Source organism: Oryctolagus cuniculus, chromosome 15 (genome assembly GCF_964237555.1).
Source record: "Oryctolagus cuniculus chromosome 15, mOryCun1.1, whole genome shotgun sequence".
NCBI lineage: Eukaryota > Metazoa > Chordata > Mammalia > Lagomorpha > Leporidae > Oryctolagus > Oryctolagus cuniculus.
In genome coordinates, this window is record NC_091446.1 from 426,900 (window position 1) to 452,398 (window position 25,499).

The 25,499-nt window shown below is 65.4% G+C and overlaps 1 protein-coding gene across 11 annotated transcripts in view; it reads left to right on the plus strand.

Moving 5' to 3' along the window:
• CFAP46 (cilia and flagella associated protein 46) overlaps positions 1-25,499 on the plus strand; it is a 76,718-nt gene that overhangs the window by 11,732 nt on the left and 39,487 nt on the right. For 8 of the 11 annotated variants that reach the window (XR_011382720.1, XR_011382722.1, XR_011382721.1 and 5 more), the window contains exons 11-24: positions 5,915-6,105; positions 8,842-9,070; positions 9,211-9,331; positions 10,779-10,902; positions 12,105-12,235; positions 12,610-12,737; positions 13,031-13,164; positions 14,090-14,302; positions 15,009-15,174; positions 17,017-17,166; positions 17,829-17,939; positions 18,274-18,440; positions 23,284-23,415; positions 23,726-23,888. Coding sequence is in view for 8 of the 11 variants with exons in the window: in XM_070058264.1 (XP_069914365.1) it covers positions 5,915-6,105; positions 8,842-9,070; positions 9,211-9,331; positions 10,779-10,902; positions 12,105-12,235; positions 12,610-12,737; positions 13,031-13,164; positions 14,090-14,302; positions 15,009-15,174; positions 17,017-17,166; positions 17,829-17,939; positions 18,274-18,440; positions 23,284-23,415; positions 23,726-23,888 (2,160 nt within the window). In the remaining 3 variants the exon portion in view is untranslated. Of the gene's footprint in view, positions 1-5,914; positions 6,106-8,841; positions 9,071-9,210; positions 9,332-10,778; positions 10,903-12,104; positions 12,236-12,609; positions 12,738-13,030; positions 13,165-14,089; positions 14,303-15,008; positions 15,175-17,016; positions 17,167-17,828; positions 17,940-18,273; positions 18,441-23,283; positions 23,416-23,725; positions 23,889-25,499 lie in introns of those variants that run through there. The other 3 variants (XM_070058263.1, XM_070058270.1, XM_070058268.1) reach the window with 2 other exon arrangements.

Sequence of the window (25,499 nt, forward strand, 5' to 3'; positions counted from 1 at the left end):
CAGGTCCCCCAGGTCCTCAGGTCCTCAGGTCCCCTAGGTCCTCAGGTCCTCAGGTCCCCCAGGTCCTCAGATCCTCAGGTCCTCAGGTCCCCCAGGTCCTCAGGTCCTCAGGTCCCCCAGGTCCTCAGGTCCTCAGGACCTCAGGTCCCCCAGCGCCCCAGGTCCTCAGGTCCTCAGGTCCCCCAGGTCCCCCAGGTCCTCAGGTCCTCAGGTCCTCAGGTCCTCAGGTCCCCCAGGTCCTCAGGTCCGCAGGTCCCCCAGGTCCTCAGGTCCTCAGGTCCCCCAGTTCCTCAGGTCCTCAAGTCCCCCAGGTCCCCCAGGTCCTCAGGTCTTCAGGTCCTCAGGTCCTCAGGTCCCCCAGGTCCTCAGGTCGTCAGGTCGTCAGGTCCCCCAGGTCCCCCAGGTCCTCAGGTCCTCAGGTCCATAGGTCCTCAGGTCCCCCAGGTCCTCAGGTCCTCAGGTCCCCCAGGTCCTCAGGTCGTCAGGTCCTCAGGTCCCCCAGGTCCCCCAGGTCCTCAGGTCCTCAGGACCTCAGGTCCTCAGGTCCTAAGGTCCCCCAGGTCCCCAGATCCTCAGGTCCCCAGGTCCTCAGGTCCCTCAGCGCCCCAGGTCCCCCAGGTCCTCAGGTCCTCAGGACCTCAGGTCCCCCAGGTCCTCAGGTCCTCAGGTCCTCAGGTCCCCCAGGTCCTCAGGTCCTCAGGTCCCCCAGGTCCTCAGATCCTCAGGTCCTCAGGTCCCCCAGGTCCGCAGGTCGTCAGGTCCTCAGGTCCCCCAGGTCCCCCAGGTCCTCAGGTCCTCAGGACCTCAGGTCCCCCAGGTCCTCAGGTCCTCAGGTCCTCAGGTCCTCAGGTCCCCCAGGTCCTCAGGTCCTCAGGTCCCCCAGGTCCTCAGATCCTCAGGTCCTCAGGTCCCCCAGGTCCGCAGGTCGTCAGGTCCTCAGGTCCCCCAGGTCTCCCAGGTCCTCATGTCCCCCAGCGCCCCAGGTCCCCCAGGTCTCCCAGGTCCTCATGTCCCCCAGCACCCCAGGTCCCCCAGGTCCTCAGGTCGTCAGGTCCTCAGGTCCCCCAGGTCCTCAGGTCCCCCAGTTCCTCAGGTCCTCAGGTCCCCCAGGTCCCCAGGTGCTCAGGTCCTCAGGTCCTCAGGTCCCCCAGGTCCTCAGGTCGTCAGGTCCTCAGGTCCCCCAGGTCCCCCAGGTCCTCAGGTCCTCAGGTCCTCAGGTCCCCAGGTCCCCCAGGTCCTCAGGTCCGCAGGTCCCCCAGGTCCCCCATGTCCTCAGGTCCTCAGGTCCCCCAGGTCCCCAGGTGCTCAGGTCCTCAGGTCCTCAGGTCCCCCAGGTCCTCAGGTCGTCAGGTCGTCAGGTCCCCCAGGTCCCCCAGGTCCTCAGGTCCTCAGGTCCATAGGTCCTCAGGTCCCCCAGGTCCTCAGGTCCTCAGGTCCCCCAGGTCCTCAGGTCGTCAGGTCCTCAGGTCCCCCAGGTCCCCCAGGTCCTCAGGTCCTCAGGACCTCAGGTCCTCAGGTCCTAAGGTCCCCCAGGTCCTCAGGTCCCCAGGTCCCGCAGGTCCTCAGGTCCTCAGGTCCTCAGGTCCTCAGGTCCCCCAGGTCCCCAGATCCTCAGGTCCCCAGGTCCTCAGGTCCTCAGGTCCCCCAGGTCCCCCAGGTCCTCAGGTCCTCAGGACCTCAGGTCCCCCAGCGCCCCAGGTCCTCAGGTCCTCAGGTCCCCCAGGTCCTCAGGTCCTCAGGTCCCCCAGGTCCTCAGATCCTCAGGTCCTCAGGTCCCCCAGGTCCTCAGGTCCTCAGGTCCCCCAGGTCCTCAGGTCCTCAGGTCCCCCAGGTCTGCAGGTAGTCAAGTCCTCAGGTCCCCCAGGTCTCCCAGGTCCTCATGTCCCCCAGCACCCCAGGTCCCCCAGGTCCTCAGGTCGTCAGGTCCTCAGGTCCCCCAGGTCCTCAGGTCCTCAGGTCCCCCAGGTCCCCAGGTGCTCAGGTCCTCAGGTCCTCAGGTCCCCCAGGTCCTCAGGTCCTCAGGTCCTCAGGTCCCCCAGGTCCCCCAGGTCCTCAGGTCCTCAGGTCCTCAGGTCCTCAGGTCCCCCAGGTCCTCAGGTCCGCAGGTCCCCCAGGTCCTCAGGTCCTCAGGTCCCCCAGTTCCTCAGGTCCTCAAGTCCCCCAGGTCCCCCAGGTCCTCAGGTCTTCAGGTCCTCAGGTCCTCAGGTCCCCCAGGTCCTCAGGTCGTCAGGTCGTCAGGTCCCCCAGGTCCCCCAGGTCCTCAGGTCCTCAGGTCCATAGGTCCTCAGGTCCCCCAGGTCCTCAGGTCCTCAGGTCCCCCAGGTCCTCAGGTCGTCAGGTCCTCAGGTCCCCCAGGTCCCCCAGGTCCTCAGGTCCTCAGGACCTCAGGTCCTCAGGTCCTAAGGTCCCCCAGGTCCCCAGATCCTCAGGTCCCCAGGTCCTCAGGTCCCTCAGCGCCCCAGGTCCCCCAGGTCCTCAGGTCCTCAGGACCTCAGGTCCCCCAGGTCCTCAGGTCCTCAGGTCCTCAGGTCCTCAGGTCCCCCAGGTCCTCAGGTCCTCAGGTCCCCCAGGTCCTCAGATCCTCAGGTCCTCAGGTCCCCCAGGTCCGCAGGTCGTCAGGTCCTCAGGTCCCCCAGGTCTCCCAGGTCCTCATGTCCCCCAGCGCCCCAGGTCCCCCAGGTCCTCAGGTCGTCAGGTCCTCAGGTCCCCCAGGTCCTCAGGTCTTCAGGTCCTCAGGTCCTCAGGTCCCCCAGGTCCTCAGGTCGTCAGGTCCCCCAGGTCCCCCAGGTCCTCAGGTCCTCAGGTCCACAGGTCCTCAGGTCCCCCAGGTCCCCCAGTTCCTCAGGTCCTCAAGTCCCCCAGGTCCCCCAGGTCCTCAGGTCCTCAGGACCTCAGGTCCTCAGGTCCTAAGGTCCCCCAGGTCCTCAGGTCCCCAGGTCCCGCAGGTCCTCAGGTCCCCCAGGTCCCCCAGGTCCTCAGGTCCTCATGTCCTCAGGTCCCCCAGGTCCTCAGGTCCTCAGGTCCCCCAGGTCCCCAGGCGCTCAGGTCCTCAGGTCCTCAGGTCCCCCAGGTCCTCCAGGTCCTCAGGTCCCCCAGGTCCTCCAGGTCCTCAGGTCCCCCAGGTCTTCCAGGTCCTCAGGTCCTCAGGTCTCCTGGTCCCCCAGGTCCTCAGGTCCTCAGGTCCTCAGGTCCCCCAGGTCCCCCAGGTCCTCAGGTCCTCAGGTCCTCAGGTCCTCAGGTCCCCCAGGTCCTCAGGTCCTCAGGTCCCCCAGGTCCTCAGGTCCCCCAGGTCCTCAGGTCCCCCAGGTCCCCAGGTGCTCAGGTCCTCAGGTCCTCAGGTCCCTCAGGTCCTCAGGTCCTCAGGTCCCCCAGGTCCCCCAGGTCCTCAGGTCCGCCAGGTCCTCAGGTCCCCCAGGTCTTCCAGGTCCTCAGGTCCTCAGGTCCTCAGGTCTCCTGGTCCCCCAGGTCCCCCAGGTCCTCAGGTCCTCAGGTCCTCAGGTCCCAGGTCCCCCAGGTCCTCAGGTCCCCCAGGTCCTCAGGTCCCCAGGTCCCCCAGGTCCTCAGGTCCCCCAGGTCCTCAGGTCCCCCAGGTCCCCCAGGTCCTCAGGTCCCCCAGGTCCTCAGGTCCCCCAGGTCCCCAGGTGCTCAGGTCCTCAGGTCCTCAGGTCCCTCAGGTCCTCAGGTCCTCAGGTCCCCCAGGTCCCCCAGGTCCTCAGGTCTGCCAGGTCCTCAGGTCCCCCAGGTCCTCAGGTCCTCAGGTCCCCCAGGTCCCCAGGTGCTCAGGTCCTCAGGTCCTCAGGTCCCCCAGGTCCTCAGGTCCTCAGGTCCTCAGGTCCCCCAGGTCCCCCAGGTCCTCAGGTCCTCAGGTCCTCAGGTCCTCAGGTCCCCCAGGTCCTCAGGTCCGCAGGTCCCCCAGGTCCTCAGGTCCTCAGGTCCCCCAGTTCCTCAGGTCCTCAAGTCCCCCAGGTCCCCCAGGTCCTCAGGTCTTCAGGTCCTCAGGTCCTCAGGTCCCCCAGGTCCTCAGGTCGTCAGGTCGTCAGGTCCCCCAGGTCCCCCAGGTCCTCAGGTCCTCAGGTCCATAGGTCCTCAGGTCCCCCAGGTCCTCAGGTCCTCAGGTCCCCCAGGTCCTCAGGTCGTCAGGTCCTCAGGTCCCCCAGGTCCCCCAGGTCCTCAGGTCCTCAGGACCTCAGGTCCTCAGGTCCTAAGGTCCCCCAGGTCCCCAGATCCTCAGGTCCCCAGGTCCTCAGGTCCCTCAGCGCCCCAGGTCCCCCAGGTCCTCAGGTCCTCAGGACCTCAGGTCCCCCAGGTCCTCAGGTCCTCAGGTCCTCAGGTCCTCAGGTCCCCCAGGTCCTCAGGTCCTCAGGTCCCCCAGGTCCTCAGATCCTCAGGTCCTCAGGTCCCCCAGGTCCGCAGGTCGTCAGGTCCTCAGGTCCCCCAGGTCTCCCAGGTCCTCATGTCCCCCAGCGCCCCAGGTCCCCCAGGTCCTCAGGTCGTCAGGTCCTCAGGTCCCCCAGGTCCTCAGGTCTTCAGGTCCTCAGGTCCTCAGGTCCCCCAGGTCCTCAGGTCGTCAGGTCCCCCAGGTCCCCCAGGTCCTCAGGTCCTCAGGTCCACAGGTCCTCAGGTCCCCCAGGTCCCCCAGTTCCTCAGGTCCTCAAGTCCCCCAGGTCCCCCAGGTCCTCAGGTCCTCAGGACCTCAGGTCCTCAGGTCCTAAGGTCCCCCAGGTCCTCAGGTCCCCAGGTCCCGCAGGTCCTCAGGTCCCCCAGGTCCCCCAGGTCCTCAGGTCCTCATGTCCTCAGGTCCCCCAGGTCCTCAGGTCCTCAGGTCCCCCAGGTCCCCAGGCGCTCAGGTCCTCAGGTCCTCAGGTCCCCCAGGTCCTCCAGGTCCTCAGGTCCCCCAGGTCCTCCAGGTCCTCAGGTCCCCCAGGTCTTCCAGGTCCTCAGGTCCTCAGGTCTCCTGGTCCCCCAGGTCCTCAGGTCCTCAGGTCCTCAGGTCCCCCAGGTCCCCCAGGTCCTCAGGTCCTCAGGTCCTCAGGTCCTCAGGTCCCCCAGGTCCTCAGGTCCTCAGGTCCCCCAGGTCCTCAGGTCCCCCAGGTCCTCAGGTCCCCCAGGTCCCCAGGTGCTCAGGTCCTCAGGTCCTCAGGTCCCTCAGGTCCTCAGGTCCTCAGGTCCCCCAGGTCCCCCAGGTCCTCAGGTCCGCCAGGTCCTCAGGTCCCCCAGGTCTTCCAGGTCCTCAGGTCCTCAGGTCCTCAGGTCTCCTGGTCCCCCAGGTCCCCCAGGTCCTCAGGTCCTCAGGTCCTCAGGTCCCAGGTCCCCCAGGTCCTCAGGTCCCCCAGGTCCTCAGGTCCCCAGGTCCCCCAGGTCCTCAGGTCCCCCAGGTCCTCAGGTCCCCCAGGTCCCCCAGGTCCTCAGGTCCCCCAGGTCCCCAGGTGCTCAGGTCCTCAGGTCCTCAGGTCCCTCAGGTCCTCAGGTCCTCAGGTCCCCCAGGTCCCCCAGGTCCTCAGGTCTGCCAGGTCCTCAGGTCCCCCAGGTCTTCCAGGTCCTCAGGTCCTCAGGTCTCCTGGTCCCCCAGGTCCCCCAGGTCCTCAGGTCCCCCAGGTCCCCCAGGTCCTCAGGTCCCCCAGGTCCTCAGGTCCCCCAGGTCCCCCAGGTCCTCAGGTCCCCCAGCGCCCCAGGTCTACCACCCCCTGAATACGTACTCCCATGAGCCGTAGAAGACAGACAGCTCCGTGGAAGTGGACAGCACATCTGAGACTCGAGCGTGCGTCACGAAGCTCCTGCTCCCATCTAGGAAAAGGCCACTGCTCTCTGGCACATGCGATGAAGCCGGTACCGAGCTCCCGGCATGAGCCCCAACCCTGCGGCAGCACCGGCTCTGCCAGCTCACGCCGTGTGCCGTCCACTGTGCCCTCTGCAGAGCCAGCTGAGCATCATCAAGAGACTGGACCTGGCGCTGCAGCGTGCGGCCCGCCTGGGCGACGCCCAGGTCATCCACGTGGTGTGCACCACCCAGTGGAACGCCTGCCTGCCCCTGCTGCAGCACAACCTGCGGCACCTCCTGCGGAAGCCGCTGGCCAGCATCGCCGAGGTCCTGGAGAAGGTGGACAGGTGGGGCGGGCCCGGGGGTGCAGGCCGGGGATTCCGCTGCTTTTCTGCACTTGTGTGCTGAGCACCTGGCGTGCAGCGGCTGTGCACGGGCCGATGCCCCCGTGGTGCCGGATGATGGCATTCCTTCCTCCCTCCCTCCCTCCCTCCCTCCCTCCCTCCCTTCCTTTCTTTCCAGGTAGAGTTAGAGTCTGCCGCCTCTCCTCGCCTGCCGGGGGCCGTTTGGCGGGGGCGTTGCTGGGGTTGCTGGAAGGGGACATGGTGGGTGCCTTTCCAACACCTGTAGACGCGTTGGCTCCGCCCACGCCGTGGTGCAGGGGCTGCCAAGTGTGGTGCTTTGAGCCCCTCCCTGGATTCACACCGGGATTTCCTGGTGGATTTTTAGTTTCCCGCCTGGGCAGCGGCAAGCACCGTTTCGTGTTCTGGTTGCCCGTTTGCCGGTGTTGTTTCCCGGAACTCTGCGCCCTGGCCACGCGGCGGCCTGCTTGTCTCCCCCGAGCCGGGGTCTGAGCGGCCCATCTTGAGGCGCAAGGTGCTCGTGGGTGAGTGAGCCTTGTGCCTTGGCTGCGCTGCGTCTGTCTTGGGCGAGACTGCTTCCTCTGCTAAGGTCGTGGTCCCCCGTTTCCTCGCGGGACAGCCTGGCCAGACCAGGACCCCCTGCTCTCCCTCAGGACTCCAGAGAGCTGCCGCTAGTGGGTTGTGTTTCCTGATGTTCACTGAATTAGAAATTAAAATGGAAAAACATTAAACACGGGAACACACACGTGAACGTTGCCATGGACAGTAGTGCAATGACCTTGTCATGTCACAGGTATATTCATGAAAAACGTGCGTGGCCTGGAGAATGATGTCTGTGGGTAAAAGCAGCTTGCCTGGTGGACCCCACTGGCTGGGTCTTAGAGACCCCCAGGGTCTCTGGACAACTTTGAGGCCCACTGTTCTGGAAGGTTCCATAGTACAGGTTGAGCATTCGTTTCCAGATTTGGAAATCAAACCCAGAGTGCTCCTCAGTGCACTCGGGTGTGATGTGACTTGGGACCCTTCCGCTTTCTGGGGTTTGGACCGGGGCTTCTCCAGGCCCTTGGGGCTGCTCGTCTGCCGCTGGTCCGTGTCTGGGCCGGTGCTGCGGGCCTGCGACTCATCCCGCTCCTCCCCAGAAGATTCTTGAAGGCATGTGTCTTACATGGTGCACATGGAACCTCGTGAAGGACCTCTGACGTGGGGTGTCTGCCTCTGCTGGCTGACGCTGGGTCCAGGTCTGCCCTCCTGTCCGTGGGGAGTTTCTCCCTTTTCCTGCATCTGCTGTGCTCTGTCTCTGCCTTTCCTGCAGTTAACGGAACTTTTTAAAAAAGATTTATTTATTTAATGGAAAGGCAGAGTTATAGAGAGGCAGAGGTGGGGGGGGGGCTTCCACCTGCTGGTTCACTCCCCAGATGGCCACAACGGCTGGAGCTGAGCTGATCCGAAGCCAGGAGCCAGGAGCCTCTTCCAGGGGTCCAGGACTTGGGCCATCTTCCACTGCCCAGGCCATAGCAGAGAACTTGACCGGGAGTGGAGAAGCCGGACTTAAACCGGCGCCCGTGTGGGATGCCGGCACCACAGGCGCCTTCCCAGCTACGCCACAGTGCCGGCCCCCAGCCTGAATATTGTGGAGCTCTGTTTCATTTCCTCCGCTGGCTTCTTGGTTTCTCGGTTTTGCCCCTTGGGAGCAGGGATTCTCTAGGGCCGTGATACTCGTGTGCGTCCTTCAGGGCCACAGCCCATGAGGCCGAGCCGCCTCTGCAGCCTCTGGTCGTCGGGCCCTCGTGAGCAGGGGGCCCTGCGAGTCTCCTGTTTCCTCCTTTCTGTTCTCTAACGTGTGTCTCACTGTCAGACTCGGTCACCGTCACTGTCTCTGCCACTGTCACAATCTCTGTCACTGTCACTGTGTCTCTGTCTCTCACTGTCAGACTCGGTCTCTGTCACTGTGTCTCTGCTCTGTCACAATCTCTGTCTCTGTCACCGTCTCTCACTGTCTCTGTCACTGTCACTGTGTCTCTCAGTCACTGTCTCTGTCTCTGTCACTGTCACTGTGTCTCTCAGTCACTGTCTCTGTCTCTGTCACTGTCACTGTGTCTCTCAGTCACTGTCACTGTCTCTCTGTCACTGTCACCGTCACTGTCTCTGTCACCGTCACTGTGTCTCTCAGTCACTGTCACTGTCACTGTCTCTGTCACTGTCTCTCTCTGTCATTGTCTCTCACTGTCTCTGTCTCCGTCACTGTCTCAGTCACTATCTCTGTCTCTCACTGTCTCTGTCTCCATCACTGTCTCAGTCACTATCGCTGTCTCTCACTGTCTCTGTCTCTGAGCCGTGGCTCAAGATGTGGGTGTCTGACCCCCAACACTGCCACACCCACACATCTCACCAGGCTTTCACGTTAGGTTCTGTCTGGGCAGGGGTGGCTCTTGGTGCTAAGGTCAGAGGTCGCTCTGGTGTCTCAGCTGGGTCTCCGAGGTGCTGACAAGCCACGGCCCAGGCCCCTCCTCACTGGCAGAGCAGACGTGGAGAGCAGTCTGCCGCCGCCTGCCTCCAGCTCTCACCAGCCGAGCACCGCGGTGTGCAGCGGGCTGCAGGGGCCTCTCCCTCTGCGTGAGTCCTAAGGGCAGGGCTGTGACCAGAGACCAGAAAGCCGGGGCACCCTGCACAGCGGGCGCGTCATGGCCCGCACGGCCTCTCACGCACGCCGCCCGTCCCCAGCCTGATGACCCTGCTGCGCTGCCAAGTGCACATGGAGCTGGCGCACATTGAGGAGGACGAGGACCGGCTGGAGCCCGCCATGCAGCACCTGCAGAAGGCCCAGGCCCTCGACAGCCTGGGGCTCTACCGGGACAAGCTCCAGATGGCCTTCAACCGGCTGCGCCTGTGCACCATGCTCTACCAGTCCCCTGAGCGCCCGGAGGACAAGGCCATCATGGCCATCGAGCAGGTGCGGACGCGGCCACCGTGGGTCCCCCCATCCTGGGAGCTGGGCAGGAGTGGCAGCTGCCCGGGGCCCACCCCGCCGCCGGGAGGCCCCCGAGGGCCTCACAGCCAGAGGGGCCGCCACTCTTCCTCTGCCTCCCGCAGGCCAGAAAAGCCGCCCATAGAGACAGCGTGAGGAAGAAGCGGGCCCTGCTGGTGAACGCGGGCCTGGCCCTGGCCCCCGACACCTTCCAGATCGTGCTGGACAGTGAGAACGAGGCCAAAGGTGAGCTGGTCCGCCCAGAGCCCCGGCCCCGGCTTGGCGTGGTTCTGGTGCGCTCAGCAGCCCCAGGGCCTTGCGCTGTCCTGCGACAGCTCAGCCCATGACGCTGGCCCAGGCACGAGGACCTGGATTCGTGCCTCCCAAGGTCACAGTGCTCACACCAGCCCTGGCCTTGTGTCCCCAGGGAGATTCTAAACTCATTCTGAGTCACAGAGTGTGAGGCCTCGCTGTCCCCCGTGTGCTGGGGAGGTCTCCTTGGCCCCGCATCTCTGGGGGTGGACAGGGTGGGCAGTGAGGCTGGCCGAGCTCGGCTCCCACCCAGGAGAGGACCGGAGCCACGGCTGCATGGCAGGTGTAAGCAGGGGTTGGGAATACAGTGGGATGGGCCCTCAGTGGGGCTTAGGAAGCTGCCGTGGACGGTCTGGGCGCCCTGCCTGCCTGCCCATCTGCCGTACCCCATCCCGGGCCCAGTGGTGATGGACCTGTCGTCACCTCCACGCTCTGATTTGCTCCTCTTGATTCGTTTCTCTCTGAGTGTGAGCTGGGGCACCTGGGGCCAGCTGCATGTGCACCTGCCGGGGTGGTGGCTGAGGGGCTGCTAAGCCAGGCAGCAGCTGCTTGGAGGGAGGGAGGCCCTGGGTCGGCTCCTAAGGTGAGGGGCTGTGGTGTCCAAGAGGGCAGGGCCCAGCCAGAGAGCCCAGCTTCACACCCGGGGTCCTCCTGAGTCTGGGACAGGCCCAGTGCCCGATGCATCCGGGAGCCGCTGTCCTGGGTGCCTGGCCCTCGGATGGCATTGGGTTCTCGCTGTCCTGGGTGCCTGGCCCTCGGATGGCATTGGGTTCTCGCTGTCCTGGGTGCCTGGCCCTCAGATAGCATTGGGTTCTTGCTGTCCTGGGTGCCTGGCCCTCGGATGGCATTGGGTTCTCGCTGTCCTGGGTGCCTGGCCCTCAGATAGCATTGGGTTCTTGCTGTCCTGGGTGCCTGGCCCTCGGATGGCATTGGGTTCTTGCTGTCCTGGGTGCCTGGCCCTCGGATGGCATTGAGTTCTTGCTGTCCTGGGTGCCTGGCCCTCGGATGGCATTGGGTTCTTGCTGTCCTGGGTGCCTGGCCCTCGGATGGCATTGGGTTCTCGGTGTTGATGGTTTGTTTGCCAGGAGGAGAGTGGGTTCACCATGCAGATAAACCTCAGGGTCTGGGGTGGGCGGGGGTGGCGAGAGGGCGGAGGAGGGTCAGAGGCCTGGTGCTCTGGTCAGGATGCTGCTGCCACAGAAGGGGCAGTGAGTGGGGCATGGGCCAGATTCTGAAACAGGCTGCTTCCGGGGGCGGAGATGCCACGCCCGGTGTGGGGCCCCTCGAGGCTCAGCCCCCGCTGCTGGTATCAGACGCCCACCTGAACACACCCAACCCTGCACGGCCAACGTGCACACCTGGTTTTGTTTTCTGCTGTCAGTGTCCACTGGGAAAAACAGGGGCCGGTTCACCTACCTCTTCGCCAAGGCGCGGCACCACATGATCAGCGTGGACAAGGCCGCCGGCCACTTGCGGCGTCTGGGGAATGAAAACGACAAAGAGCGGTGAGTCGGGAGGGGCCCCACGCCCACGCCAGGACTCCCTGGGCCCAAAGATCCAGATTCCGAAGTCTAAAATCCACAGAACGTCAAAGTCTCCAAAACCTAGGAGACAGTTATCTACCTTTTTAAATGAGAATCTTCGAGAACCATGAAAAATTTGGCCGAACACGTCACAGGCCACTTTACACAGAAAGTGCACGTGTGTAGCTGCACCCACTCCTGGCCACGAACAGCAGCACCATGGGTGTGCAGCCACGGCTGGACACACAGTGTGAGGGGCACAGCTGTCCCCCGAGGCTGGGGACCGTGGCCGTCTGAGATCTTGCCGCTGATGGGTGGCTCTGTCTTCAGCTGAGGTCGGTGAGGACCCATAAGGTCATCATGGCAGTCTCCCAGAGACCTGTGACCTGCAGGCTTTTGTCCCAGAGCAGGGGCCACGGCGTCCCAGGCAGGGGCCACAGCATCTGGCCCGGCCCTTGAGGGCAGCTTTTCCCCGTGGGGATTGCTATCTGGGGGATTCCTCTCGTCAGGATCCTTTTTTTTTTTTTTTTTTTAATATTTATTTATTTGAAAGAGCTACACAGAGAGAGGAGAGACAGAGAGAGAGGGGTCTTCCATCTGCTGGTTCACTCCCCAATTGGCCGCAACGGCTGGAGCTGAGCCAGTCTGAAGCCAGGGGCCAGGAGCTGCTTCCGGGTCTCCAATGCAGGTGCAAGGGCCCGAGGACTTGGGCCATTCCCCACTGCTTTCCCAGGCCACAGTGTAGAGCTGGATAGACTGGATAGGAGCAGCTGGGACTTGAACCAGTGCCCATATGGGATGCCGGCGCTGCAGGCAACAGCTTTTCCCACTGTGCCACCGTGCAGGCCCCTCCCGTCAGGATCTTAATCTTCCGGGACTGTGGCTTGTGGGGTTTTGGACTTGAAGGATTTCCACATCTGGCCCGTGAGGTGTGTTCCCGAGAGGGACAGACAGCCCTGGTCTCGGTGGCCTGAGCAGGCCAGTGTTCAGGCCGGGGGTCTGCAGCCCAGGAGACCCGCCCCCACCCCCCAGGAGAAGAGGAGGCGTTTCCCAGCCCTGAGCTTCTGCTGCTGGTCTCGGGGCCGCGGGCGCCTGGCTGGCGTGGCTGCTCGTGTCGAGCTGCCCTTGCGTTGCTTCCCGACCGACTGTGCGGCTGTTCACCCCGTCTGGGTCCCGGGGAGCAGAATCGAGATTTGGACAGAGCTCGCCAAGGTCGCCCGGAAGCAGGGGGTGTGGGACGTGTGCCGGACGGCGAGCCGCTTCTGCCTCCTGTACGACAACATCAAGGAGAAGAAGCCGCTGAAACTCAGGAAGGGTACGGCCAGGCCTCCCCACCCGCCCAGGGCCCGGCCTCAGCCACCCGGGCCTCCCCTCCCCTCCCAGGGCCTGGCCTCCCCACCCGTCCAGGGCCCGGCCTCAGCCACCCGGGCCTCCCCTCCCCTCCCAGGGCCCGGCCTCCCCACCCGCCCAGGGCCCGGCCTCAGCCACCCGGGCCTCCTCACCCGACCCAGGGCCCGGCCTCCCCACCCCGCCCAGGGCCCGGCCTCAGCCACCCGGGCCTCCCCACCCAGCCCAGGGCCGAGCCAGTGGGGCTGTGGCCCAGAGCTGGCACTGACCACACCCAGAGAAGCTCCTCCAGCCCCTTCTTGGGCAGAGAAGCCTCCAGAGACCCCCGCCCCCTCCCCCCAGGGAAGAAGAAGAAGGGTGGGAACGGCTCCGTGCAGGACTCCTGGGGCCCCTCAGAGGCCGCCCTGCACCGGCAGATGCTGCCCGACCTGCTGCGGAAGTTCGCCGAGGTGGGGTTCATCAACGCCGAGGTGCGTGCCTACGTCCCCGCCTCCCTCCCCCCTCCCCCCCCGCCCCCACTCCCCGCATCCCCCACACCTCCCTCCCTCCTCAACTCCTTGCCTCCCTCTCAGCCTCCTTCCCTCCCACTCCCACCTCCTCCACTCCCCCTCCCCCTCCCTCCCCCTCCCTTCCCCTCCCTCCCCCACTCCCTGCCTCCCCCCTCCCTCCTCCCCTCCCCCACTCCCTTTCTCCCCCTGGCCCCACGACCTCTGTGCTGTGTGCGCCCCCCGCTGACCTCCCTTGCTGCCCACTTCCTTTGCAGGCCACTGTCCATTTGCTGCGGTCAGAAGGCGTGGAGCTGAATGATCCACCCATCCCCCCCGAGGACTTGAGCCAGCACCCAGCCGGCTACGTGCCTGAGTCCCCAGAGACGAGTGCAGAGTGGGCCACGTACAGGTGGGCAGTGCCGGCAGCTGACCAGGGGGGCAGGGCCCTCTGTGCCGGCAGGTGTCCCAGCAAGACGGGGCGGTGTGCCACTCGTGAGTGAGCGGCCTGTTTGCCAGCTGGCAGTCAGAGACCGGCTTTCCCGTCACGCGCGACACACACCGCCCTCAGCCAGCTCTCAGACAAGGAGCTGCTTCCCTGTCGGCCAAGAAGAAAAGCCGCACGGCTTCCGTCCGGGGTGGTGGGGCCGGCCCGGGAGCGCCTGGCGTGCCGTGCGACGTGCCGTGGAAGCGAGGGGCACAGCGGCAGGCACGGCTCCGTTTGCGCACAGGCTGGAGCACCGCGCTCCCACCCCTCCCCCAGCCCCAGGCCCAGCACAGGTCCTGCCCGGGTCCCTCCCTGTGAGCCCACAGCTGTCCAGGCGGCAGCCTCAGGGGCTGTCTCTCCTGGCTGTGGCCAGGCTGGAGCAAACTAGGGTCCCTGAGCTCAGTGGCTAAAACGTGAGCAGACAGTGCCTGGCTCACAGAGTGGACGGCCGGGCCCTGTCCACGCCCACGTGGGGCTGAGTGACAAACAGCTGCCTGCATACAGTAAGGGGACCAAGTGTCACGCCCTGTGGCCAGGCAGGAGGGCAGCCCAGGGCAGAATGGAGGGGAGGCAGGGAAGCGAGGGATGGCTGGACCGTGGACAGAGTGGCCCAGCCCGGCGTCCGGCCGGCCTGATGGCAAGGGAAGGCCAGCAGGGGGCAGCTGCGGGTGTCCAGGTGGGAATGAGGCCACGTGGGGCTGGTGCAGTGGAGGAGTGGGTGAGCTGGGCCGGGCCCACAACGCCCCAGGCCGCCCTGGGTGGGCCATGGGCTCTGTGTGGCCCCTGCCCTGCATGCTGAGTGGGTGTGGCTGAGGCTGTGACGGACCCAACCCCTCTGCGCCCTCGGCAGAGCCTGGGTGGAAAACCTGTCTCAGTATGCCATGAGCAACTGGCTGCGCTCCGCGGAGATTGGACGGGAGATCGGGGAAGCCTGGATCGTGCAGAACGCCATGGTCTACGTCCTGAACCACAACCGCCACCTCATCGTGGCCGGGCGGCAGAAGGAGCTGGTGGACGCCCTGTCCCACCTCCTGAGCATCGTCAAGGACACCGGCCACCACGGGTGGGTGCTCTGAGAGGCCTGGGCTCAGCCAGGCGCTGGTGCGAAACCATCCCCAGCTAAAATGAGAAATTTGGGCAAGGGGGGGAGCAAACGGTAGTGAGTAAGGAGCAGCCGCAGACGTGACAGTACACGGAGAGCGGACTGTGAGTGCGGTCAGCAGCGGCCACCTGTGTCCAGCCTGGGCCGACCGCATGCTGCTGTGGCACCCAAGACCTCTGTCGCTGTTCTCAGTGTCTGGGCGCCGTGAGGTTTCTGGCGAGACCCTGTGACTGGCAACTGTTCTTCACGGCCTCCCGCCAGGGGGGACACCGTATCCCTGGCAGTGGACACTGCCCCGTCCCACTGCCCAGGCCTGAGAGCAGCTCCCTGGATGGGCACATGGTGGCGGCTGCGTCTCTGCCGAATGCGTGGGTGAGGTCAGCCCCCTGCCTGTCCGGCACTCTCCCTGCAGGGACAGGCAGACCTTGGTGGCGCCCTGCAGTGCCCGGCGCTCCCCCTGCAGGGATGGGCAGGCCTTGGCGGCGCCCTGCAGTGCCTGGCGCTCCCCCTGCAGGGACGGGCAGGCCTTGGTGGCGCCCTGCAGTGCCCGGTGCTCTCCCTGCAGGGACGGGCAGGCCTTGGCGGTGCTCTGCAGTGCCCGGCGCTCCCCCTGCAGGGACGGGCAGGCCTTGGTGGCGCTCTGCAGTGCCCGGCGCTCTCCCTGCAGGGATGTGCAGACCTTGGCGGTGCTCTGCAGCGCCCTGGCACGGGGCCTCATCATCAGCTGGATTCCAACCCAGACGCCCGAGAAGTCCAAGAAGTCGGTGCGGCCCATCGTGCCTCACACGCCGCTGGACTCGGGGGCCACGACAGAGATCAGGACAGCCGTGGAGGTACAGCCCGCCCCAGGCCCCGAGGAGGCTGGGGAGGCCTAGGAGAGCCGGCCGTGGCGGGGTGAGAGGCGTGAGTCTGAGCCCGGCTGCTGGGGCCCCGACTCCGCCCAGGTCCTGGCTCTGCTGCTTACTCCAGAGCACAGGACAGTGTGAGCCTAAACTGCCGGTGCTGCAGGCCGACGCAGGCCGGGGCCCGCAGGCCGGTGCTGCAGGAAGACGCAGGCCGGGGCCCGCAGGCCGGTGCTGCAGGAAGACGCAGGCCGGGGCCCGCAGGCCGGTGCTGCAGGCTGACGCAGGCCGGGGCCCGCAGGCCGGTGCTGCAGGAAGACGCAGGCCGGGGCCCGCAGGCCGGTGCTGCAGGAAGACGCAGGCCGGGGCCCGCAGGCCGGTGCTGCAGGCTGACGCAGGCCGGGGCCCGCAGGCCGGTGCTGCAGGAAGACGCAGGCCGGGGCCCGCAGGCCGGTGCTGCAGGAAGACGCAGGCCGGGGCCCGCAGGCCGGTGCTGCAGGCTGACGCAGGCCGGGGCCCGCAGGCCGGTGCTGCAGGAAGACGCAGGCCGGGGCCCGCAGGCCGGTGCTGCAGGAAGACGCAGGCCGGGGCCCGCAGGCCGGTGCTGCAGGAAGATGCAGGCCGGGGCCCGCAGGCCGGTGCTGCAGGAAGACGCAGGCCGGGGCCCGCAGCGCCCCGCAGGGCCCGTGTGTGATCCGACCCCGCAGACTGAGGAGCACTCGGGTCCACGAGGCTGTGGGCAAGGGGGGGTTGTGGGCCTTGCCGCACCCCTCACCCCTTGTGGCCCGGAAGACTCCCTCAACCTGAAAGGAATGAGTTTCTTGACGCATTTCGGGGACTCCCAGCATCCTCGGCGGGGCAGGGGAGCCAGAGCCCGCAGAAGCGGCCCGAGGGCAGCCCCCCTCCCCCCGGGACCTGCTCAGGAGCACCGCACCGCACAGGCCCCGAGCGGCGGCCCCGAGCCAGAGCCTGCCGGGGAAGACGCTGGTGCCGCAGGGCCCACAGGACGGCTGCCCCAGAGAGGGCCCTGCGCGGGGCGGTGCCGGCAGAGGCCACCTCACGGTCCAGGTCCTCGTTCTCAGAAGGCAGGCAGGGCCAGGGCAAGGGCCAGTGGGGTGACGACCTGGGTGAGGAGGGGCAGGGGCCAGGGCATGGGCCGGCCCGGGTGCCCGGGGGAGCTTCCCACGCGAGCCTGGTGCTGGGTCCAGGCACCAGGAGCCACCACAGCAACAGCAGAGGCTCCGCCCAGCCAGCACCGAGAGGGGCCGCCCCCCCCAACTCGTGTTGTGGAATCCGAGGAGACTGGAGGTCTGTCCAGAGTAGGGGGAGGGGACGTTGGCCTGAGCACCTTGCATGGAGCAGGTGGGACAGCTGGGCAGTCCTGCCTTTGACAGCGACCTCCCTGGCCAGCATGACTGCCCCGGGCCAGGCTCTGGACACTGCATTTTATCCCCACTTACAGGGGAAACTGAGGCACAGAATGGCGAGACCTGTCCCAGGGTGCTGGGAGACGGGGGCTTTGGGTGCAGCAGCTGCACGGCCCTCAGTCCATGCCCCCAGAATCACGAGTGTGGCTGGTTGAGGCTGCAGCTCTGCCTCTCACAGTGGTCACGCCCAGGTGTGGGGTGGTGCACGGTGGACTGGCGGGAGCTGACGTGGCCATGATGATGCAGGGGTGCAGTCGGCGCCCTGGGGGCTGTGCCCACTCCAGGCCCCCTGGGGGCACGCACGCTCGTCCTGCAGCTCTTGGGCAGCCGTGTCACCTGCTGTCCGTCTGCACCAAGGGCGAGGATGGCGTGTCCGCTACTGAGAATTTGCCTTGGTCGGCTCCAGGTCTGCGAGTTTGCCCTGAACCTGAGTGACGGGAACGTCCCAGAGGAGGTGGTGTCCATGAGCACACGGCAGCAGCTCGTGGCCACCTGGGTGAAGGCCAAGCAGCTGCTGCAGCAGCAGATCGGGCCGCGGCTGGGCCCCGACGGGCAGGTGCGCCCTGCGGCACGTCTGGGACAGCGGGCGGTGGGGCCTGCCGGCACCAATGACCACGGGGCCCCCTGTGCTCAGTGGGTGCTAGACAGGGGCTGTGGTGACAGAGCCGTGTCTGCCGGCAAGACCCAGGAGCTCCTTTCCCACTGACGTCCCCGCCCCGGCTGCCCTCAGGATCCAGGACAGGAGGCCCCCTGGGGGTGGGGCCCCCTTGGTGCCCTGCACTGAGGCCTCATCTGCAGGTTGCCCAGGCCAGGGCCATGGAGCTCGAAAACCTAGGACTGGGAGATGGCCTGGGTGGGGAGCTGGGGTCAGAGGACCCAGGGCCACCCCACCCTCGGCTGCTGTAACGCTCCAGGCCAGAACACCCCAACGAGTGGGCAGGAAGTCCCAGGAAGCTGAGCCCAGCCCAGCCTGGAAGGGGGTGGGGACAGCTCTTAGGCTAGGCCAGGGAAGGAAGAGCTCTGGGTGGGGCTGGGGCAGTGGCTGTGCCAGCCCAGCTGCCCTCCACGTCCACCCAGGTGGCCCCAGAGGTCACGGCCTTTGACGGCGTGAGAAGCTAACCTGGAGGTGGTCAGCTACAGACACAGCCTGGGCAGCAGCCCTGCCAGGGGTGGCCCACACACAGGTGGGCTGATGGCCGCTTACTGTGTCCTTCCCAGCAGAGCAGCCCCGAGGACGTCAGCGCCGTGACCAGGGTGCTTGTGGCCCTGGAGATGTACTCGTGCAACGGGCTCGGCCTCATGGACTTCAGCGTGCCCTCCCTGGCCCAGGTGGGCGTCCCCGCTGCCCGGGTGGGCAGCAGCTGTGTGCAGGGAGGCTGAGGTGCACGGGGCCTGCCAGAGAGGCTGGGTTCCCACGGTGCCCACATCCTGGCCACGCCGGTTGTCGCTGCCTCCGTTTCCTATCTGGAGCTGTGAGTTCTCATGGGGCCACCCCATGTCCTGCCCCAGCTCAGGCAGGGGCGCCCACGGGCCTCACCCCCGCCTTTGCTGGTGTCCGTGGTGTGTGTGGCCTGCTCGAGCTTCACAAAACTGACGTAGGGCAAGCGGTGGGGGAGGGGTCGTCTTGCTTGCCTGACGCCCCCTCTCCTCCCGGCCCCGGAAGGTGGTGAAGATGGCATACGAGTGCAGCTGGTCGGACCCGCTGGTGGAGCTGCAGGCGCTGACCCGCCTGGCCCACTTCACCTTCGTGGCCCACGACCACGAGACCACCATGGCCTGCTCCCACAGGGCCACGGAGATGGGCATCAAGTTCCTGAGGATGCTTGGTCCGTAAGTGACCCTGTCGTGATATCCTCACGGTGTGGACACGAGCCTGAGGAGAGAGCCCGTCACGTGTGCCTCGGCGAGGGGGCTGGGCTCAGTCCGTGGGGCAGTCCACAGACTGCAGTGAGCGCAGAGGGTGGGGGCCACCTCCTGACTCACAGACCCCCCCTCGCATCCCTCCCTGGGGCGCGGATCCCACCCCTGAGGTCCTGCGCTCCCGACCTCACGCCTCCCTGAGGCCCCGCCTCCTGACACCGTCCCTGCGGGGTGAGGGTCTCGCACGTGCACCTGGGGAGACGGTGCTCAGTCCCTAGGGGCAGGAAGCGGCTCCCTGCTGACAGCCCCGCCACACTGTCAGTCAAGTAGAAGCTTAAAACAAAGCCACTTTTACCCGAGCCAGAAAATGCACGTCCCAAACGCCATTTTTAGAAAGTTGCTTGAAGATCTGGCCCACAAAATCCAAGGAATGATCCAGAAAAGAGAAAGATGTGGGGTGCTGGCAGCGATGCCTTCAGCCAGAAAGCTACAGGGGGACCCAGCGACTGTGCTGCTCACTGAGGGAGCCCATCCACGCTTGAGCAGGGGTGGGGGCCTGGGGGCCCGTCTGGAGGGTACAGGAGGACCACGGAAGACTGAGGGGGGACCTGGGGGGGGCCTGGTAGGACCAAGATGGGGCCGGGGGCAACTTGGAGGGGGCCAAAGTGGGGAATCTGGAGGAGACCTGGGGGGTATGAGAGGGCCAGGGGGGACTGGAGGAAGTGTCTAGGGGTGCCTAGGGGGACCAAGAGGGGGCCGAGGTGGGGGACCTGAAGGGTATGGGAGGGCCTGGGGTGGGACTGGGGGGCGACCTGCCAGGAAGTGGCTGAGGTGCTGTGGCCAAGAGCGCCGGGGAAGGAGACAGAAGCCATGTGGCTGCGGTGGGTCGTGTTCACACGCTCGGCAGGGCCTGACGCCCTGTCGGGGTTGGCACCTGGACAGAGGAGACGCTTTGACAGAGCAGTTGGTGGTCGTGATGGTGGGAAGTGGAGCAGGGGTCAGTGGGGCAGGGGCGGGGCTCAGGCAGGCGGCGCGAGGGTGGAGGGGAGGGTCGCTGGTGGGGCCCAGCAGGAGGCCAGTCCAGATAGCGCACAGGCGGTGGAGAGGGGACCCGGCCACGCCGTCCCTCTTCTGCGTGAGCTCCTTTGTCTCAGGCGCCCACAGGGTCCGTGCACAGGAGGCAGCTCATGGAGGAGCTGAGGCAGGGCCAGGGCTGGGAGCAGCGAGGGGCCACGCGTTCTTCCCCGGTTGAGTGAAAACTCGCCGCTCATCGTGTTCTCAGAATTCTGTCTGGAAAGCACGTCGAATCTCTTGAGAACTAACTAAAAATTAAAAAAAAAAAAAAAAAAAAGCCCCCTACGTACGCAAAGCACAAAGGCGCCTGGCCGGCCATTCTCCTACAGGGACTCCAAAGTTGAGTTTTATCTTTAGACAAATCCTTGTAGCACATAATTTAAAATGCCATACAGATGCGTCATCGGGCCGGGGGCACTGGGGCCTGTGGACGTGTGATGGCCTTTTCAGGACCTGGGACAGCTCTCTGCAGACAGTGAGGTCCCCGTGGTGCCTGGAGCCCTGGCCTTCAGCCACGGCCCCGCCCTCCAGTTTGCCCATGGTTCTGTGCCATTCTGCCAACTCCATTTGAGTGACCACTGTGTCCGGGCCTGGAGCTGGGGGCCAGGAGGCTGAGTGCCACACTTTCTGGGCATCCAGCCTCAGGTCCTGGCCACAAACAGCACCGGGCAGTTGAGCCAGCTGGGTATGGAACCTTTGTGGACACACTTCCCAGAGATCCCATCCTAGTCGTTTGCCTTCTAAAGTTTTATGCAGAAACGCACGTGGAATTTGCGGGAATAAATTGCAGACAAAGAACTGGGTTAAGAGTAGTTAGCCTAAGAATGCCGTTTGGACCTTCCTACTTGACCCGCGTCTGAGCCACGCGTTATTCCAGCTCTGGCTGCAAACAAAGCAACGGGAAGCAGCCGCTCGCGCAGCCCAGTACCCTGCCTGCTGCAGCAGGGCCCGGAGCAGAGCCGTGGGAGCCCACGGGGCCCAGCCTGGGCACCCCACAGGAGGCTGTGCGTGTGCAGGGTGGCGGGCAGCAGGGCTGGGGGTCTGTGCGATAAGTTGGAACTCTGGCCAACCAGCGTGCAGGAGACTGAGCCCTCAGCATCGAGAAAGATGCCCCGAGGAATAGGGCCGCCGTGCGCTTTCCTGACCCAGCCCAGAGCAGCCTTGAGCGGGCAGATGTGGGGCACCTGTGGGAAAAAACATGGCACAGGAACCACACACACAGCACAGGACCCACACAGTCAGCCCAGGACCCACACACACAGCACAGGACCCACACAGTCAGCCCAGGACCCACACACACAGCACAGGACCCACACAGTCAGCCCAGGACCCACACACTCGGCACAGGACCCACACCCTCGGCACAGGACCCACACACGGCACAGGACCCACACACGGCACAGGACCCACACACGCGGCACAGGACCCACACTCGGCACAGGAACCACACACTTGGCACAGGAACCACACACGGCACAGGACCCACACACGCGGCACAGGACCCACACTCGGCACAGGAACCACACACTTGGCACAGGACCCACACGGCACAGGACCCACACTCGGCACAGGAACCACACACTTGGCACAGGACCCACACACGGCACAGGACCCACACTCGGCACAGGAACCACACACGCGGCACAGGACCCACACTCGGCACAGGACCCACACTCGGCACAGGACCCACACACACGGCACAGGACCCACACACGGCACAGGACCCACACACGCGGCACAGGACCCACACACGGCACAGGACCCACACACGGCACAGGACCCACACTCGGCACAGGAACCACACACTTGGCACAGGACCCACACACGGCACAGGACCCACACTCGGCACAGGACCCACACACGCGGCACAGGACCCACACGCGGCACAGGACCCACACACGGCACAGGAACCACAGTCAGCACAGGACCCACACGCGGCACAGGACCCACACACGGCACAGGATGCACGCACTCAGCAACACAGCCCACGATGTCCAGCCTGCGGTGAGAAACGAGACACGTGGGGAGAAGCAGCCTGCACACACCCAGATACGGCTGTGCTGGAGTTAGCAGACAAGAAATTTACAGAAGCTGTTACAAACGGACACAAGTACAGGCAGAGAATTTCAACAAAGAATTGGAAAATGCAATGAAAAATGGAGTAACTGAGACGGAAATTCTGCAGTCGGATCCGACACTCCGGAGGTGGCCCGGGAGTGCGAGTACAGAGCAGGTGATGGCAATGGAAGCAGAGAGAAAAGACTGGAAGCGCAGACTGCGGGACGAGACCGAGCCTGGGAGGGACGACAGGGCTAAGGGCGTCTGGAGCCGCGGCAGCTGCAGACTTTTCCAGCAGAGCTAAAACGGCCAATGCAGAGCACAGCGGTTTCCGGCGACGCCCAAGCAAACACAGAGCGGCCACACGGGTTTCCTGCGCTCAGGACGCTGGCCTGGGGAAGACACGCCGCACATGGGACCAGGACCGGCACTGCCGCCGCCGCCTTTTCACAGAGGGCAGTGCCGTGCACACGCTGAGAAAGGGAAAAGCTGCCAAGCTGGGGTTCTGCGTCCCCGTCGCCCGGAGCAATGGCGGCGCGGGGGAGGCGCTTTAGGGCCGTGAAAGCGGAGGAGAACCCGCTCCCAAGCTGCAGCAGCGAAGGCGTGGAAGCTGCAGGGACGAGGCTGGGGGCAGGGTTCCCCTCCAGTGCTAAGCTCTCGAGAAGGCGTTCCCGGGTGGCCGGGGGCGCGGCTGCACACAACGCCAGCAGCGCAGCGTGGGGAGAGGCGCACGGGAGTAGGGCGCTCCTCTAACCCGGGTCTTTGTTGGTTTAGTGTAAAGAACTCTGAAGTCCCTGCACGAGGGGCCTTGCAAAGGCTTCTGGGACAGTGTCGCTCGGCCGGCGGACACTCACGGTCCCCCCCCCCCTTCCTGCTTCCGCTTTCCACAAGTGTCAGGTGCTGGGGTTTTACGCAGTGTGCGTTGATTCGAGGTTGAGCTGTGGTCGGTTCAGGGTATGCATTTCAAGCCCCAGAGCAAGCACTGGGAGATGAGAGTCACAGTCGAGCAGGGGCGTAGGCAGAGGTCCTGCGGGGTGCAGGACCCCGTGAGCCAGCAGCAGCGTGCAGGGCGGCGGGGACGGTGCACGAGCCGTCGCCAGCAGGGTTGCCAGCAAGGAGGTGCCGGAGCCGCGCAGAGGAGTGCAGACGTGGCTGTGTGGGCAGGCTAGGGCTCCGCCCAGGCCCGTTTCCCCTTTAGAGGGCGGCCTGCGCGGCTCGGGGTAGAGGCAGGCACCGCCGTCTGCCCCGGCACCCGGGCCCGTGTGGGACCCAGGTGGGACCCAGGACCCAGGGCTGTCCTGACCTCAGCCTGTGCCCCTTCTGCTCCAGCCGCAGCCACACGGAGGCAGCGCCCTGAGCCCACGCTGGGACCTTCCCAGACAAGATGGCCGCCGAGAGCAGGGGTCCCCCAAAGAGGGGCTTGCTCTGCCGTGGCTGGAAGCGAGGCACCCTGGACCCAGGGTCTGTCTCATGGGTCTGGGGTTGGCGGGGTCCAGCCACTTAGTTCTGGCGTAGGGTCTTCGCAAGGGCAGCGCCCCACAGCGTGGCCTCAGTCCGCTACCGTGTCCTGGGGAGCCCTGGCAGTGGTCCTCGGGCTGCCCTTCACCAGGTGAGCGTCGCGGCCTGGGAGTCTGGGCGAGGCACTGAGATGCCACCCTCCTGGGTCGCTCTTGCCTGCCAGGGTCGAGGCCCGGCTGACGGCGGAGATGCTGAGCACGGCGGCGGGCGTCCAGGGCAGGAGCATCATGGAGAACCTGAAGGGCAGGAAGCAGCTGCGCCTGGTGGCGGCCAAGGCCTTCATGGAGAGCGCCAGGTGTGCAGGGGCCCTGGGGAGCCTGGCTGGCTCCTGGGGGACCCCCGGGCAGCCGACTGGGGACAGAGGCGCATGGGCAGAACTGGGAGAAGCTCAGTAAGGCCAGAGGCCCGGAGAGGGGCAGGCAGGGCAGGTGGCTGGCCGGCCCGTGGCAGCGAAGCACCCACTGCCTACGGCGGCAGGGCCGGGGCCAGCACCAGCCCCCTAGAGGGGCGAGCGCGCTGCAGAGGGCCCAGCCTTCCTGCTGAGTGGAAGCCTCCGGGGCCGAGCAGGTGCCGTCCGCATCCCTCTGCTCGGGGTCTCTGTTCAGGTTCGGGAGCATCGCGGGCAACAGCGCCCTGGTGATGCTGGCCGCGCGGCAGTACTGGAACGCCTGGCTGCCGTTCCTGTCCTCGGTGGTCAGCAGGAAGAAGGCCAAGGGCACCGTCCAGAGGGTCATCAGCCTCATCAACAAGACAGAGGCCAAGACGCAGGTGCCGGGGGCTGGGGGCTGGGCTTCCTGGGTCTCTGCTGCATCTGATGGGTCTTGTGCGAGATTCCCGAGGGGACAGAGACCCCCACAGGGCTGTTCGGGAGGGGGGGGTCTCAGGGCTGGTGTGGGCCTCCCCCAGGAGCACCCACTTAATTCCCACAGGCCCCTGTCAGAACCTCCACTTTGCGTCATCAGAGCAGCCCCTGGCGTCTGGGTGACTCTGCTGCCGAGTGTGGAGCCTGTCCCGTAGCCCCCTTGGGGTTTTCTGCGGACAGGAAGGAGACCGCCCGCCTCGCGCTCCCCTCCCTTCCTGGTTCTGTGGGGTCTCATCAGCGTGGCGTGGGGGCGGCGCCCCTGTCTCTATGGTGGTCTTGGAGGGACCGTGTCAGCCGTGGCCTCTTCTTAAGGACCCCTGTGGTGCTCGGGGATTTCCCGCCCATTCCTGGTCCTCTGGGTTCTGTCGTGAGACGACCACGGGTCGGGCCCTCCCTGCGCTCCGGGGGTCCCGATGCGCCATCTTGTTCAGACGGCTGGGTTTGCGCCCAATGTCTGGGGTGGGCCGGGGTTGTGCTTTCGTGGTGGCGTCTTCATGCAGGTTTCTGTGTGTTGAGGTTTTGGGAGAGTTCAGGGGTTGCTGAGTGTTTGCTGGGATTCACGCCAGCCCTTCTCGGCCTCCCGCCGCCTGCCGGGTGCGGCTGGGCTCAGGCGCTCGGCGGTCCCCCCCCCACTCATGCTGTGAGGCAGCTCTGTTTCTTGGTCAGTTGTGTCAATTTTGTCCTTGTTTCCAAAGCACCAACTTTTGAACAACAGTCTTGTTTCTCTGCTCTAAGGCTTGTCGTTCCCCACCGTCTGCTGGTTCTGCTGTAGCTCGTTTTTCTCTCATTTCTGGAGTTGGAGAGCTGCTCCCACCGCGACCCAGTTTAAGATTTCGTTTATTTACTTGGGAGACAGAGTTACAGACAGGGAGGGAGGGAGAGGGAGGGAGGGACGGAGAGAGAGAGAGAGACAGAGAGAGAGAGGTCTTCCATCTGCTGGTTCACTCCCCAGATGGCCGCAATGGCTGGAGCTGCACCGATCCAAAGCCAGGAGCCAGGAGCTTCCTCCAGGTCTCCCACGTGGGTGCAGGGGCCCAAGCACTTGGGCCACCTTCCACTGCTTTCCCAGGCCATAGCAGGGAGCTGGATCGGAAGTGGAGCAGCCAAGACGCGAACCCGCACCCTTATGGGGTGCCAGCACTGCAGGCGGCGGCTTTACCTGCTACGCTACGGCACCAGCTTTGACCCATGCATTTCCAGGGTGCTTTTGTTCCCACTGATTTTGAGCCAAGAAAACTGGCTTGGATGTTTCGTGTCACTGAAGAGACCATGGGTTACAGGGGGCAATCACCTGCCTGCACGTGTGCTGTGTGTGTGGTGAGGTGTGTTACGTGTGTGTGTGTGTCGTGTGTGCATATGGTATGTGTATAATGTGTTTGTGGGTGTCTGGCATGTGTTTATGGTAATGCATGTGGTTGTGTGTGTGTGGTATTGTGTGGGGTGTGTGTGTGTGATCTGTATGTGTATGGTCATATGTTGGTGGGGGTGTGATGTGTGTCGTGCATGTATGGCGCATC